Here is a 15,914-nt window from a genome sequence, read left to right as displayed (position 1 = left end):
TTGTCGGGTCACGCAGGTCTGTAACGATGGCTGGAGTTAAGGAGTCTGGTCATCTCACCGGGTGGTCTCACCTCCCAGAGTCCTGTCGTTAAGGCCGGGAAACTGGCCAGTATATGCCAGTATAAGTGGGGCGTGTGATGGTCTGGTGTGGCTCCTGGTAGAGGAGCTTGTGGGGTCTCTTGAGGATGGGAATTGGGTTGAAATAGCGACGTGTGGGTCTCTCTGCCCGCTCCCAAAACTGCTGAAGTCCTGGTTCAGCTCGTTTAACAGGCCAAAACTCAGGAAACTTCTCACCCAGCCCAGGACATCCCTCAGGAGCTGGAAACAGCAGCCTGGCCCCTTCCCTGCCTGGAGAAGCCCCTGTGCTCCCATGGGACACCCACCACCCACGCCGGCGCCGGGGCTCTGCGTGTTCCCCCCAGTCCCACTTGCACAGGGAATAAAATAGCACAAGCTGAGCAGAATTTGTATCTATGAAATCAGGGGAGGGGGGGAGAAAACCCTAGTAATTATTCATAGTGGATTTTTTTTTTCTTTTTAAATGATGAATTGCAAAATGAGAAGCATCTCTTCAGGGCTGAGAGCCTGAATCCACCCCGGGCTGCTCTGGAGCAAGGGTAGTGGGAGATACCACCCATGTCCTCGCCAGGAAAGCCAGATTTACTCATTTCCATATGCATAATAATGCAATTACAAAGTCAGCCTAAACCTGCAGTGCAGACAAAGAAACAGGCAGCTTCATAATTAATCACACGTGTAAGAATAAAGCCTGTTACACTAGGGTTCATTATTTGGTGGATTAATTTTTTTTAAAAAAAAAAGAATGTTTTCTGCAGCGAATGTGTTACTAGACTGTAAAGATGGTCCCTGGAAATAGCTTGTAGGTGCGTGGCAGCTCCCGTGTGCTGGCACGCGTCGCTGCATTATTCAGCTGGGCTGGCTGCTGGTTTAACTGGGCTGTGAAATCACTGGAGGCGGTGCCCAGCTTCGGTTTCCGAGGGTGCTGGATGATGGAGAAGGGTCTTGGAGCAGTGCTGGAGCAGCGATGACCCTGCTAGAAATCATCTCCAGGTGGGAAGTCTGGTTTTCGCATCCACCCTGTGCTCTTTGCGGTTTTGCCGTTCTTTGGGAACTCACAAAACACTTCACAAACTGACACGGCAGAAGCAATAAATACTTTGACATCCAAAGTCTCACTAAGTGGGAATGGAGTTACAGGCTCCAACACCCCTTTCCGTTGGATTTTCACTAAATCCTCATTAGCATTTAAATTACAAATGTAATTTGGGCTAGGATTTGAGCTGCTGGGCTATTGAAATAAAACTATCTGGACAACCGGCAGCAGAGGAACCCCTCACGTGCCGCTGGTGCAGTGCAAAGGCTTTTGGTTATCAGTGCTGGCAAAATAACCTCGGCTAAAGGGACTCCCTGTTTCACAAAGGTGGGTTTTTCCTGGTATGGGGGTCTTTAAAACTTGAATTTAGAGGTTCCTCTCCCATCACTCCCCGAACATCACCCTGAGAGTCGAGAGCTGGAAACTGTTTGCTATCTCTTGTTTTATTTAGTTTTTTAGAAAGCATCGTTCCTATACAGAAATGCCATCAAAAGCCCAGAATCGCGAGGGCTGGAGCTGGAGGTACCAGCTGAAGCTCTTTGCGAGGTCCCAGTCGGTGCTGCGGACCCGGCAGGAGCCCGAGCTCCATCACACAGAGTAGCAGGGTCTGCTATAGCAGGGTGGGCTGGGGTGACCTGGGGTCACTTGAATTTCATACAGCTATAGACAGAGAGATATACATATATCTAAATATATATATAAGTACACAGAGTGCCCTCCAAGCATCCCAGCTGCGGCACGGCCCTGCACGGGCAGATAGAAGCTCCCAGTGGTGTTTCCCTGGGTCAGGATTTGACCCTGTGCTCCCAGCCTGAACGAGGGGCTGGTGGAGCTGGGGGGGGGTTGCTGTTGTGGGGAGAGGCCAGACCAGCCCTCAAATGCTGCTGGAACAAGCAGGTGGGTGATGCTCTGGGGCTGTGTCATTGCAAGGGCTCCGGCACAGTGTTTGCCATCAGCATCCCCTTTTCCCCCAGGAATATTCCTTTTTATTATTCTTCAGAAAAACCTAAGCTAAGAAAAGCCACGATCCCGTGTCCTGGGCTCCGAGTTCTGCCCAAGCGTGGCTGTATTTAAAAAATAATGGCTTGAAGCCTTTTAACCTGCTTTAAGGCCATTGCAGGCACATGTCCCAGCAAGCTGAGAATTTGGCAGATGGAAAAAAGGCCCCGTGGGGATGGGGAATGGGGTGGCTGAGATTTGGGGGGTGGCCAAGCTGCCTGTGGAGTCCCAAGCCATCCTGCAGCCCCCAGCACTTGCAGCTTGGACCCCCCCAACATGACAGCATGTTGCGCTGGGGCAGAGATGCCCCATCCACAGTTGATGGGGTTCGTCTCCCCCGTGTCCCCCAGTTTCTTCGCTGTGCTCTCAGCAACACTGCTGCTGTGGTTGGGAACTCTGCTGTCCTTCGTGCCTTTACCGGCCTGGATCATGGGGTTGGCATCTCTAGGAGACACTGAGACACTGGCCAAGGTGAGTGAAGAGGTCAATGATTTTGAGTCATCAAATTTTTGGGGGTACCCCCCAGATTAAGATATCAAGCTGGAATTCAGCTTCATGCTGAATCCTGGAGTGAAACCCAAGATGTCCTGGTCCAGAGTGGGACATTCCACCCCTGCGGGGACACCCAGCCCTGGTGGGACCCCCACCATTGCCAAGACCTCACCATGAACCAGCTCCAGACCAAGAGCCGTTCCCACCACATGCTGCTGAGGGCTTTGCCCCCAGGGTGGGTGGAGGTGGAGAGCTGAAAGGTGGTCTCCAACTCCTTCTGGACACCTTAGTCTCTCTTCCCATGGAGCTGAAGCTCAGCCTCGTAGGACCCTGGGGGTCTCCCCCAGTTCCTGCCCCAGAGCCTGTCCTGCTCGCCCTCCTGCACCCGATGCTCCATGCTCCACAAGCAGCCAGGCTTGCAGTGGCAGGGGACGAGGAGACCAAGCGTGGCTCTGCTGGTGGTCCAGGACTCCATCCGTGCCTGCAAAGGGATCCAGAGGAGCCCTGGGCGGGAGCTGGAGGTCTCCAGGCTGACGTAACACCAAGCCAGATGCTTTTGCTCGGGGCAGGGTGACAGGGGCAGGCAGACAAGGGGATGGCTCGTGTGCTTCGGCAGCAATTGATTCGAGATCCAGATGGGCAATTTCACCTTATTTGGTTCCTTTGAAAGAGAAATTGGTTTTGGCTGCCTCATCGTCTCTGCCTTCCTAACAGGGAGGCTGCAATTTCCACAGGCTCTGGAGAAAGGTAGGGCTGGTAAGGAGAGGTAATGGCCTTTATTAGGCTAAATTGATGCAACTGGAAAAACCAGAGATGCAGCCCAGGCTCTCCATCCAGCCCACGAGCCCCAGGTGCACCCAGGCACTCGCCTGCTTCCTCCAGCTGCATCAATTTGTCCAATAAATGCTATTATGGCTCCCTCCGAGCCACCGCCTCCTCCTCCTCTTCCGGCTGTTTGACCTCCCAGTTGCAGCCACAGTGGTGGGAAGGTGAGAGGAAGGAAAAGTCGTGGCTCCCGGATGCTGCTGGCAGCCAGCACGGGAGATTCAGTGAGCGGAAGGCTGCGAGGACCCATCAGTCATCGTTTAGCAGCAGGTAATGTGGTCCAGAGGTCCCTGGCCGGTGGCTCCCGCAGGATGTGCTGCCTCGGAGCTCGGCTGCCTCTTCGGAGGGATGGCTGCTCCAACCAGATGAGTGCTGAGCATGAAATCCCAAAATCTGTGCCTCTTGTGGGTGGTGGGTCCTTTCCCAGTGCTTGTATGACATCTGTCTTTGCTTGGGAAATCATGAAATGATGGTGATGTTTTTCCCATCTTCTTCTAAAAAAAAACCCTATCCTTTTTGGCTTTGCTAAAGGAAATTGGGGCAGTGCTACTGCTCATCCTTCACCTGGCAGGCAGGGGAGAGAGCCCTCCCAGCGCCGCCCGTTAGTCCATCCTAATTGCTTTAGCACTGCGAGAAACTCCTCAAATTCCCATGAATTGCTCCCTTAATGAGATCTTTCTCAGCCTTAATGTCTTCGGAGGCAGACGGATGAGGAAGTGGTTTCCCTGTCGCCCTGATGGATGCTGGGCCAGGGGAACTTGGCACTGGCACGTGGACACCGGCTGGGCTTGGGATGTGTCCTGCTCCATCCCTCTACCCAGCCCCTGGCCGTGTATCCATATTCCCATTATCACATCTGTGTCTGGGGCTGCCCTGGCTGCAGCCAGAGGTCTCTAAATAATACAGTAATGACGTTAACAGTAGAAAGTTGTCCTCTGGAGGCAGTCCCTGTTTGAAGAACTCCAGTAAATTTTTTCCTGTGGATCTGGGGCTCTTTGATAACAGTGTCTCTGAAGTGGTGTTGTTTTCTCTTCCCATCTCTGGTTGTAAAAAACAACCAGACACAGCTCAGAGGGGGATGGAGCGAGGCCCCGTGATGTGGCATCACCCCCTGGCACAGTCCGCTTCTGCCAGGGGAGCGTTTCCCCTCTTGCCACGGGCTGTGGTGCTACCTTGGCCCACGCAGGAGAAGCAGGTGGTCATTGCAGTCACGGCGTCCCAGGATGCGTAGGCTTTGCCAGTAGCCGTGTGTTGGAGGGTGACAGCCCTCGTTGGGTGTACGGGGCTGCCGACTGTCCCCAGCCGCGGTGGGACCAGCAGCAGAGCAGCCCTGCCCAGGTTGCCTCTTGTTTTGGTCCTCTCCCCACATTGCCTGGGGGGGTCCCGATTCCCCCATCCCTGGTTTTCCAGGATGAAAAAAGTCTTTGCAGTCACTTGCTGTCAGTCTGAACTTAAACCCAGCGGCATTATCGAGCAGCACCCAGGTCACCACCCTGCTAGAGCTCCGTGGTGGTGACCTGGGTCACTTCTGAGCGCAGGTCGTCCCCTCCGTGGTCCCGGCAGCCCCGCTGGAAGCTGCCCACGTCTAGTCATGCTGGCTTGTTGCGAGCTTCGGAAGGTGTGCAGGTGGAGACCCGCTCCCGCGTGGTGTTTCTGGCACGGGAGAAGCTGTTCTGGTCCACGCGGGCTCGGAAAGGCAGGCAAAACTCTCGGAAACACCTCTTGAAATTTTCATCCAGGAAAGCATAAAGGACGGGGTTGAGGCTGCTGTTGGTGTAACCCAGGGCAATGCAGAAGTGCAGGCTGGCCACCACGTAGGGGTTCTTCTTATCTATGTCCACCAGCGTCCAGACGATGACGAAGATGTGGATGGGTGTCCAACAGATGATGAAGGCTGCCACCACCACCAGCACCATGCGCGTGATGCGCCGCAGGTTGCGGTCCTTCTCCTTGGAGCCCGAGAGGAGGCGGACGCTCTTCAGGCGAAGGATCATCAGCCCATAGCAGATGGTGATGACCAAGATGGGCACCATAAAGGCGAAGATGAAGACACAGATCTTGGTCACGGTGTCCCAGTAGATGGGAGGATCAGGAAACTGGAGCGTGCACAGCACCATCCCATCTGTGAGAGAGAAGATGATGAGAGAGGGAGCTGGTGGAGTGTCTGCTGTGAATACTGCCTGCCTTCTGATCGGTCATGGCTGGGCATGTCCATGCTTGTTAGAAACACAAGGAGAGGCATGCCCACCTGCCAGCTTTCTGCAGAGACCCTCCCAGGAACTTTGTGCCACCAGCCCCGGGGTGCTGAGAGGATGCAGTGGGTGCAGTGACCCAGGGACTTGTTCCCTGCAGAGCCTCCTGGGCCATCCCCATGCTGTCTCCTCCCAACCACTGTGGTGGTCACATCCCCATGTCACCTTCCACTGAAACCTGCCCACTTCCCCAAGACGCCCAGAACTTTCCCAGCAGCCGAGGGCTGGTGTCCTCACACAGGAGCTGCGGATCTCAGCGTGGGCCAGCTGGGGTCTTTGCGATACCACTGTGGGGGTTTTTAGGCTCCTGATTTGCAACCCAGGAGCTGGGGAGAGGCACTGGTTGGACTGGAGGTAGGGAAGGGGGGAGGACAATTTCTGGAACAGTTTCCAGCCTTTGAAGCCAAGACAGAAAATAACACTGTGCCGAGTATTCCGTGGCAGGACATGCTATGGTCCCACAGAGGGGTGCCCATCGCTGAGCTCCCACCTGCTGCAGGAACCGGTGGCTTGGGTTTGCCAGCTCCCCCCCGGGATGGACAGATGGGACAGGAGGGGACCTTTTCCAGAAGCCACTTGCCTTTTGACTTGGTGACCGCCATGGCCATGATGGGCACACCGATGAGGGAGGAAAGCACCCAGATGCAGACATTGATGACCTTGGCCTTGGCTGGTGTGCGGAAGTCCAGGGCCTTGACTGGGTGGCACACAGCGACGTAGCGGTCCACACTCATCATGGTGAGGGTGAAGATACTGGTGAACATGTTGTAGTAGTCAATGGAGAGCACAACTTTGCAGAGCAGCTCCCCGAAGGGCCAGGTCTCCATCAGGTACTTGGCGCTCTGGAAGGGCAGTGTGCTGGTGGCCAGCGCATCTGCCAGGGCCAGGTTGAAGATGTAGATATTGGTGGCTGTCTTCATCTTGGTGTACCTGGGGGTGGCAGAGAAGGGAGCTGTGACAGGTGGTCAGGGCTGGCTTACCATGCCCAAGGAAATGGCCTTGGGTTGCCCAGGGGAGGTTTAGGTTGGGTGTTAGGACAAATTTCTTCACCAAAAGGGTGGTCAAGCATGGGAACAGGCTGCCCAGGGACACGGTTGAGTCGCCATCCCTGGGGGTATTTAAAAGACGTGTAGATGTGGTGCTCAGGGACGTGGTTTAGTGGTGGGCTCAGCAGTGCTGGGTCTTCTCCAGCCTAAATGACCCTGTGATCCAAAGCACGTGCACGCTCAGTATGACGAGGAGGGGTCACAGCCTGGCTTTCCCTGGCTGCTCGCAAGGTGCCATCGCCCTCGGTGGGCAAAGGCACGTGCCTGTGACGTGCCCTTCTGCTCCACTGGTGTGCTCAGCACCTTTCCAGGTGGACCAGGGAGCATGTTGAGAAAGTCCTTGTGTCCGTGCATGGTTTTAGTGTGGGTTGAAGCCCTGGCACCTGGACCCTTCCGAAGTGGTTATCCCTTACCCTGCCAGGGAGATGACACTTATTCCTGTGGCTGTCTTTATTCCAAGCAAATCTGAAGAAATTTTCAGAGAAGTCACTTCTCCAACTAAATCGATTTACTCCATTTCCCTGAATCAGTTGCACAATGTCCTTTACCTCCCGAAACTTCCTTTATCTGATTTTCCACCCAGTAAATCGTGATTATCTAGCTTGCTTCCCTGTCGAGTTTACTTGCAGAAATTGGATCGATGACCCTCGGAAACAGGCCATCTGGAAGCAGCCCAATTATCCAGGCTCCAGCTCCGGAGCCTTTGGGGAAGCCTCGGTCACCATCCGCGGCTCAGGGGCACAGTGCTGCTTTCCCCAGGGTGCTCAGCAAGGGCTGCAGCCGCCTGTGGCTGGTGTGCCGGCTCCAGCCCTTGTCATATCATGGTAAAACAGCCAGTCCTGAGCACCGAAACCCTTCCTGAAGGGATGAGGCACAGTTCTGGTGGGTGCCAGGGCGGGTGGGGGTGGGGGTGGGTCCTTGGAGCATCCAGCCCCACAGGTGTGGCTCAAGGCGATGCTTTGAATGGTGTGGCTGGGTTGAAAAATGGATGCGCATCCCTGCTGCCGAGGGGCTGGCGGGGGTCCCCAAAGGGCAGTGTGTTTGGGTTGGGTTGGGGGGGCTCTGCAGCAGCCCCCAGTTGTTTGCTAGACTGTGGGCAGGGTGACACCAGCGGCTCAAACCCTTTCCTTGCGCTCGCTTCCAGCAAGTCCCTGTTGCTCAGAGCATCCCCCGCAGCCCTGAGCGTGCTTAGATGCACCCTAATTAATTAACAAAAGTGTCAGTTTGAACACGAGCGTTGCCATGCGTGGCTAAACCTGCCTGTAGCACCCCCGGGGTGGGGTTCAGCCCTAGAGACAGGGGGGCTGAATTCAGCCCCAGTGCATGGGGGGAAGGCAACCCCTTGGCTGCCAGGTGACAAGGTGACTGGCACAGCTCATATAGAAGGACCCCATCGTGTGTGGGGGTCTGGTGGGTAAACTGGGGTGAGGGGCTTGAGTAGCTCCCATCTCAGATGGCTGTTGCTCTGCTGCCCTGGCTGGAGAGCACGCTGCTGTAGGAAAGAGCCCCAGCATCCAGCCCCTGGTATCCAGCCCCTTCATCCATCCATCCCAGCAGGGTCAGGAGAGCGCACTGGTGGGGACACAGACCCACTGGGTTGCACTGTCGGTAGAATCAGAAGATGGAAGCTACAAAAAACCATTTATCTCTGGGAGACAAGAGCAGCTTGGATGGGCACCCAGCTCCAAGAGCGTTCCCTTCTCCTTTGCCTTGGCTGCAAACGGCAGCCCCTTGCCCAAGGGTGGAAATATTTCAGTTGAACTTTTTTTTGTTTTATTTTTAATATGGCATTAAAAATGTCTTTTCCTTGAAAAGTCCTTTTCAGTTCTCTTTAGTGTTATTTTCCCAAGCTGTTTTGCAAATGCATCTCTTAGAAAAGCCTAATTCCAGGTTAAACAACATGCTGAGGATTTGTCTTATTGTTAGGTTTTACCTCGCCTAGATTAAAAAATAGTCGTTTCAGGTAGATTCACACTTCTTTGGTCTCTGGAAAAAATCGGTGATTTATGCCATGCTCTGCCAGGCGTGCTCGGCCATGCTGGGTAAGCACTTCCCCAAGCCCCTGCCAGCTGTGCTGGGGGGGGGGGGGGGGAAGGGGGGGCTGTGCAGCGCTGTAGCCCCCTCCCCAGGCAGGATGGGGCTGTGCTGGTGAAGGGATGGGGATGACTGGGATGATGGGGATGACAATTTAGCCCCTGGAACTGGGGTTTCAGTGCAGGATTCATCCCGCTCTGGGACTGAGGGTCAAACCCACTGCACGGGGTGGGGGGTCCAGCCTGGTGACACCCCCAGAGCTGCAGACAAAGCTGCTGCTCCAGGAAAGAGGTTTGTCACCGGCAGCAGAGCAAACCGGCCGCTTCTGCTGATGGAGCTCCCCAGGCTGCCAAACCCATCGCAATTAAGCAAGTGCCTTGATTGGGAAGTTACGCACTTGAACGAAACAATTTGGAAGGTGTTGACGGAGATGGAGCTGGAGGGGCCGGAGCAAGCGCAGGGCACCTCTGCATGCCAACAGCGATGCCGTCATCTGGACTCCCAGGTAGGGACCCTCTTAGAGGTCTCCAAACCTCTTGGAAAATAAATAAGTGAAAGAAACCACTCGCAAAACTCCTGGAGCTGCTAAAAGCTGCTGCCTTAAGGAGCCTGGCTCAACAAATCCTGCGCCCAGCAAAGGGATGCCCTCGCAGCCTGTGTGGGAGCTGGCGGGGGGCTGATGGGCTCTGCGGGGACGTGGGCACTTGCAAGCCTGAGCTTGCAGCTGCAAATTGCTTCCAGGGGTATTTTTAAAAACGCCTGACCATGCAGTGGTAACTGCAGTGCTGGTCACTGTCAGAGCTGCCGGCTGCGCTGCTGTCAAAGGGTGCTGAGCTCCTCCGGGCGCCTGGCTGGTTGTTGGCAGCTCGGAGCAAGGAGTGCTTTGGGTTTCAGCTGTGCTTGGCTCTCTGTGGTGCTGGGTGTCTGTCTGGGGAGCTCAGCTGAGGGCCCTGGAGCAGGGTCCTGCGTCTGCCTGCTCCCTGGCATGCACGGACTCTGCAGCATCCTCAGCACCGCATCCCCAGGGACCCTGAGCCCTGCAGGACACACTCCAGCCGTGCTTGCAGGCTGCAAGCTCTGAATCCAAGCTGCTCCCATCCCACAGCCCTATCCTGCATGGACACAGGTTTCCCTAGCGGAGCCTACCTAGTCCTGGCCCGATCCCTGCGACGTGAGCGACTCGGCCAGCGAAGCACCATGAAATGCCCAGCAGGCTCGGCCAGCCCCTCCTGCCCCACGGCTCTGAGGAACGTTTCTTCATTCCTTGGGAGATGTGTTTAATTCCAGCATCAGCTGGTGGGTCAGAAAATGGGGGACAAGAAACCCTGCCCCTCTCGGGATGTGTGGAAGCTGTAGAGTCAGGCTTTCTAAAGCACGGGTAACATTAGGTTACTCAGTGAGTTAATAGGGAGGATGTTGTTTGTACCACATTAAAGCTTTCTCTTTAAAATGCCTTTCCTTTTCCTCACGGAGCAGAACCAGCTGGAGGGGGTCTAATAACATGCATCCTTCACCATGACACTGTACGTGGCGTATGTCTCTGCCACGATTACATTAATCTGCTTTTTTAGACTAGGGTTGATTTTTAAAGCCCCTTCGAGTGGATGAAAAATCCCGTCTGGTGTCAGGTGGGGTCAGCAAGTGACACCCCCATCCCACTGCCCATCGCCCACCCTCTCCAATGGTTAAAAGTACCAGAGCAACCCAAGAGCCAGGGGTGGCGGACCTACTGCAAGGGTGATGGGCAGCCTGGTGCAGCTCGTGGGCACGTTCGGGGCTGGTTTCCTTCCCTGCCGGTGAGTCACGGCATTTATTTCGTGCACAGGCAGGGCCGGGCCATGCTGACCTCCGGTAATGATTGCTATGGACTGAGAGTGCTGGGGTGGTGGTGGTGGAAATGGTTAAAAATGGGGGGTTTGCCTAAATCCATCCACAAGCTCTGGCTTGGCCCCAGGGTTTTGGCCCCGGCTGGAGTTACAGCAACCCCTGGGGTGATGGGAATTGGGGTTAACCCCATGAATCCTGGGGGGCCCAGGATAAGCCCCCCCCTCAGCGCTGTGAAGCCCAGGCACCCAGTGAGAGTGCTCCCTCCTGCCAGGCTGGAGGGGGTGAAGTCTCTGCGTGGTCACCACAGCGGAGTGGTGGCGAGCATGGCTCCTGCCTCCACTGCCGGCAGGGCCCGGGGGCCATGGGGGGGTCCGTGCTTCCTCGCTGCCGGTGGTGGTCTGTGGTCTGCAACACATCGATTTCCCCATATTGACAGCAGCCTTGGCCACATCAACCCGTCTTACCCAGACAGGATCAACCAGCGGCTCGGACAAAAGGGCTCAGAGGGGCCGGGAATGTCGCACCCCGGGCTGGGTGCAGCAGCGTCTCGCCCTGCCCTGTCTGAGAAGGTGGGTTGCTTGTCCTGGGGTGCAGACACCCATCAGACCCCCTCCCTGCCCAGGGATAGCCTCAGCAGAGGTGCCTCTGCCAGCCAAGGTCCTGCTCCGGTGCCTGCTTCCCCGCTGCCATGCCGGACAGAGCCAAAGCGGGGTTCAGCATCCCCTGGGACACGGGTGGGTGTCTCTGTGCTGGAGCCGGTAGGTAGTGCTGGGGCGCCGGGGGACAGCTCAGCCGTGGTGCGAGCTGGGGCTGGGCGATGCGGGTCCTGCTCTTTGTTAGAGAAAAGCAGGAGTCAGCCGGCTGGGAGCTGCCGACGGCACAAGCACGAGCTTGCGGTGGAGCCAGGAATGGGCTGGAGTGGGTAATCCACGCTCTGCGCATCTCGGGTCCCATTGATGGAGCAGGGTAGGTACTGGTGGGACCCCCCAGATCCTCTCCTTGGGCTGGGGGGGGGGGGGGGGGGCTCGGGAGCCTCCCTGCAGACACCGCAACTCTCAACGGTGGCATTTGCATGTCGGAAAGAAACCCCCACCAGCCTCTCGCCTCCCCCAGCCGCAGTGTGACCACCCCTGCGGCTCCTCAACCCCCACTCCCACACAGGGCCGAGGAACAGGCGGCTGCTGGGGTCGGGGTGTGTCCCCCAGCTCCTCCCCAGCCACCGGCTCCCGTGCACCCCCCATGCTGCTTTGTGCACGTGCCGTCTTTGCTTTTTCCTTTTGTTTTTTCCTTTTTTTGGGGTGGACATCCCACCCACATGTGTGTGCTTGCTGGTCACACGCACATCACAGCCATCAGGTACACCCATACCCATGCTACCTGCTCACACGCAGCCAGTGCACACCCACCCTCGCTCCTGCTGCTGTCACACGTGGGACACGCTCAGTCCTGGTGCACACTCGCTCCTGCTGCTGTCACACGTGGGACACGCTCAGTCCTGGTGCACACTCGCTCCTGCTGCTGTCACGCCCCTGGTGCACACTTGCCCCTGGTGCGCACGCCATCCTGGGCCACACTCACTTCTGCTGCCATCTCACACCTCGCACATGGTGCACACTGGCTCTGGCTGCCGGCTCACACTTGATGCATGCCCACCCGAGGCGCACACTCAGCTCCCGCACACGCTCCCCTCTCACCCCCAGCCCACCCCAGGCCCCTCGCTCGCCTGTTTCACACCCTCCCCGGCACGGCGGAGGGCGCGGGGTGCCCGCTCTCACCTGACGATGCCGTACATCACCAGGACGTTGCCCAGCAGCCCGACCACGCACACCACGGAGTAGAGCGCGGTGATGACGATGGCGATGAGGATGGAGGTGGCGTTCTTGGCCCGCGGTGGCCCCGTGTCGTTGGCCCCCTGGCCGGGCAGGGGGGCCCAGGCGGAGCCGTTGCCCCAGGCGGTACCGGCAGCCGTGGGCAGCGCCGTGGGCAGCTCCATGGCCCCTGGGTGGCCGCGGCCCCGCCGTGGCGGCCGGGCGCATCCGAAATCAGCGGGTTCGAGTCCCGCTGCCGCCAGAGCCGCCGCCTCCCGCACCCGCGCGGCGGCCGCTCCCGCCTTATAAACCGGCGTGTCCCCCGAGCCACGTGGGGCCGGGGGTGGCCCTGCCCGCCTCCCCCCCACTCCCTGCCGGCCTCCCCCCGCCCTGCCTCCCCCCGCCCGCCAGCGGCTCCCTGCCTGCAACCCCCCTGCAGCCCCCCGCTCCCTGCCTGCATGCCTCCTGCAGCCCCCCGCTCCCTGCCTGCAGCACTCCCTATGCCCACCCGGTCCCTACCTGCAGCCCCCCTGCTCCCAGCCTGCACCCCCTGCTTCCCACCCGTGCCCCCCGGCCCTGCCTGCCTCCCCCCATCCCTCCGTTCCTGCCTTTCTCCCCCTCCGTCCCCCCCTCCCCTCCGCCTGTCTCCGTCTCCCTGCCGGGCCATGCCCTCCCAGCCCCTGCCTCCACCCCCCCGCCCCCATCCCTGCCTGCCCCCCATCCCTGCCTGCCACCTTCCCTGCCGGGGGGGCTGCAGGGGCGGCCCCGAGCATCCCGGGGGAGCCGGGCTTGAGGGGGAGCACGATGTATCTCCATGCTACAGCTATTTTCAGATTTTCTTTGTCTGGAAAGTGGGGGGGGAGTGTGCAAACATCCCCTTGTCCTCAAAGCAAAGCTGGAGTCTCCCCAATTCCGCCCCCCCTCCCCCGCCCCGTGCTTTTTCTCCCCCTCCTTCTCTCCCCCCATATGCTCTAGGGTGGGGGGTCTGTGGGATGCTGAGGTTTGAGGGGATGTTGCAACGGGGGTCAGGAGGGATGCTGTGGGGGAGGTTTGATGGGGCAGTGGGGTGGGGGTCTGGGGGGGTTGCTGTGGGGTTTGGGGGAAATGCTGAAGAGAGACTGGGGGAGCAACACTGGGGGTGATAAGGAGGGGTGCTGGGGGGGAGAAGGAGGGGTGCTGCTGCAGGGTGAGGGATTTAGGGGGATGCTGCACGGTGCGGATGCAAACACAGACCCATCTGTGCCACCTGCTCCGTGGGATGCTGAGCGTCACCCTCCCCTTACCAAGAATGCATCCTTGGGGCAGGACCCCCACTCCTCTGGCAGGTCTTCCCCCTTCCAGAGTCTGCAAAGCAAAGAGGCAGGAGCCTTAATTTTTTCTGGAGACCCAGGGGCTGTGGGAACCCACATTTGGGGTGACTCCATCGCCTCTTTGCTTTGGGGACAGATTCATCCATTGCCCTGTGCCCTGGGACAGAGCAGGCTCGACTGGGGAGGATGGTTTGCTGTGATCTGGGGAGCTTTCAGCTCAGGAGGGATGGAGCAGTGGATGCAGGATGTGGAGGAAAGGCCAGCAGCTGGTTCAACCCTGGAGATGGGGTTTTCAGTCTGCGTAGTGCTCTGCCAGCACAAAACTCCTGCAGTGTCGAAGCATCCAGATATTTCATCAAGAGCCTCATCAAAATGCCTAGGAGGGAATTAATAGCTTTTCATTCATCTGATGGTTCAGATGGTAAACAGCTCCTGGGCTGCTGACCGAGGAGGCAGCAGCGATGTGCGGTGGGTCCCTGCCGTCACAGGGTGAGGGTTTTGGTGGCAGAGGCTCCAGCTTTGTCCCGGAGGGCTGGTGGGGTGGGCACTGGCAGGAACGGAGAGCGCGAGGATGGCTTTAATGTGCTATATCTGCCTTGGGTCCTGCACTCTGCATCCTGACACGATGCATCAGCCTCTCTGCCTGGAGGGTGTTTCCATTCCTGTGCTGGTTTTGCAAGGAGGCACCGAGAGCCCAGGCAGGGCAGGGGTCTGCGTCCTGCACCTGTGTGTCATCCAGGCCTCGGCTTTAAACACCTTCCCGGGGTGATAACAGCCTCCCAGGCCCAGAGCAAGGTGGCGAGTCTCTGATGTGCACAGCTCTGACGCAGTCTGGCTGCTGATCGCTCCCGGTGGGAGGGAAACGTCGGGTCGGGGATTGCAAAATAGCTTTTAGCGTGGCTGAGGAGCTCTTTGGAAGAGAGCTCATCCCTTTGCTTGGCTCCTGGTGCGGCCAGAGACCCCGCACTGACTATTCCAAGGGGTTATCTGCAAAGGACTAATCATCCTGGCAGGTTCCAGCAAACACATCCTCTGGGCTCAGCTCTCTCCGGCATTTATTTATTTTTTTCAGCTGGAATGTTAAAAATAAACCCAGCAGATACATGAAACAAATGGAAAATCTTTAAAGAGCTTTGCTGCTCATCCGCCTGCATTGAGTTGTTGCTGCTCCACCTCCTGCGCTGGGCTAGCGCCATGGATGTAGTTTCCAAAATCAGGGAAAATGAGGCAAGGAGGTCACGATGGAGGGGAGAGCATCACCCCATTGAGGTGCATGGAGCCTGAGGACCGTGCGTGCAGCAGGAGAAGGGACCTGATCCCGTTTCTGGGCTGGCCAGCCCCCAGGCAGGAACGAGGGCATGGCCAGGACGTCTCTCTGAGCCCTGGGTTTAATTGATGCCACTTTATCTAGGGTCGAGTCTTGCTCTCCTACAGGGGATTGCTCCTCTTAGGAAGTTCTCCGTGGCATCGCCTTAGCCTGTATTTTCTCCTCCACAACCTGGATAACAGGGGGATGCTGCCCTCTCCCACCCCCTCCAAACACCCCCTGTGCAGGGAGAGTGTTAAATTGGGGTGGTGACAGCGATGCTGAGGCTCTCAAGGAGGAAAATTCATGTTGCTCATCTGCCCGGCAAGCTGGGGTCTGTCGGGGGATTTACAGCTGTAGCTAATGGCAGTGTTTTGATTTACTCAGAGGCTGCAAACTCAACAAAGCATATTTCACTGTGGGAAGACCCCCTTCCCCTCTGGAATTTATTGTTTTTAATTAAAACGGCCATAAAAATAACACACAGGAGTTATGAATCTGCTCTGGCAGGACTTCAGTCAAAATCCATGAGAATGTCTGGAGGTTAATGGAGGAGGAAACGATGGGAGATGACTTCCCCCCAAAGATTTTCCGGAACTCAGGAGGACACCAAGCCTCCATCCGTGCTGCTCACCTTGTCTTGCCATGGTCCTGTTGGAAAGAGCCTTGCACCGGGGCTCTGGCAGCGCCACGATGGGCTTGTGCTGACAGCCACAGGGCCAAGGTGTGAGCTGGGGAGCCAGGGCAGCTCTGCCAGGTATAGAACTGAGATATGAATGTATAAAAAATTACATAAATACTTCTATATTGATATACTTTCTAGTTTGGCAGCCAGCTCGAGTCCTGCCTCTGACAATTCAGGGCTGTGATGCATAAAGTGGAAGATATAATTTTTGTTCCC

At 57.2% G+C, this 15,914-nt stretch overlaps 1 protein-coding gene across 1 annotated transcript; it reads right to left on the bottom strand.

The window, feature by feature from the left end:
* Positions 1-1,507: 1,507 nt before the first annotated feature.
* Positions 1,508-12,720, bottom strand: OPRD1 (opioid receptor delta 1). The gene is made up of 3 exons (XM_055800988.1): positions 12,365-12,720; positions 6,263-6,612; positions 1,508-5,555 (listed from the first exon to the last, which is right to left on the bottom strand). Exons 1-3 carry the CDS (start codon positions 12,580-12,582, stop codon positions 5,020-5,022), a joined length of 1,104 nt encoding a protein of 367 aa, XP_055656963.1. The 5' UTR covers positions 12,583-12,720; the 3' UTR covers positions 1,508-5,019.
* Positions 12,721-15,914: the final 3,194 nt, after the last annotated feature.

Source organism: Falco peregrinus, chromosome 3, assembly GCF_023634155.1.
Source record: "Falco peregrinus isolate bFalPer1 chromosome 3, bFalPer1.pri, whole genome shotgun sequence".
Lineage (NCBI taxonomy): Eukaryota > Metazoa > Chordata > Aves > Falconiformes > Falconidae > Falco > Falco peregrinus.
This window is presented reverse-complemented; position numbering and strand designations above follow the sequence as displayed.

Excerpts from the sequence above, each read along its gene's own strand:
- OPRD1 (XM_055800988.1), bottom strand. The coding sequence starts at position 12,582 with ATGGAGCTGCCCACGGCGCTGCCCACGGCTGCCGGTACCGCCTGGGGC. Across the intron at positions 6,613-12,364 it reads GTGATGTACGGCATCGTCAG|GTACACCAAGATGAAGACAG; the intron begins GTGAGAGCGGGC and ends TGCCACCCCCAG. Across the intron at positions 5,556-6,262 it reads GGCGGTCACCAAGTCAAAAG|CAGATGGGATGGTGCTGTGC; the intron begins GCAAGTGGCTTC and ends TCTTCTCTCTCA.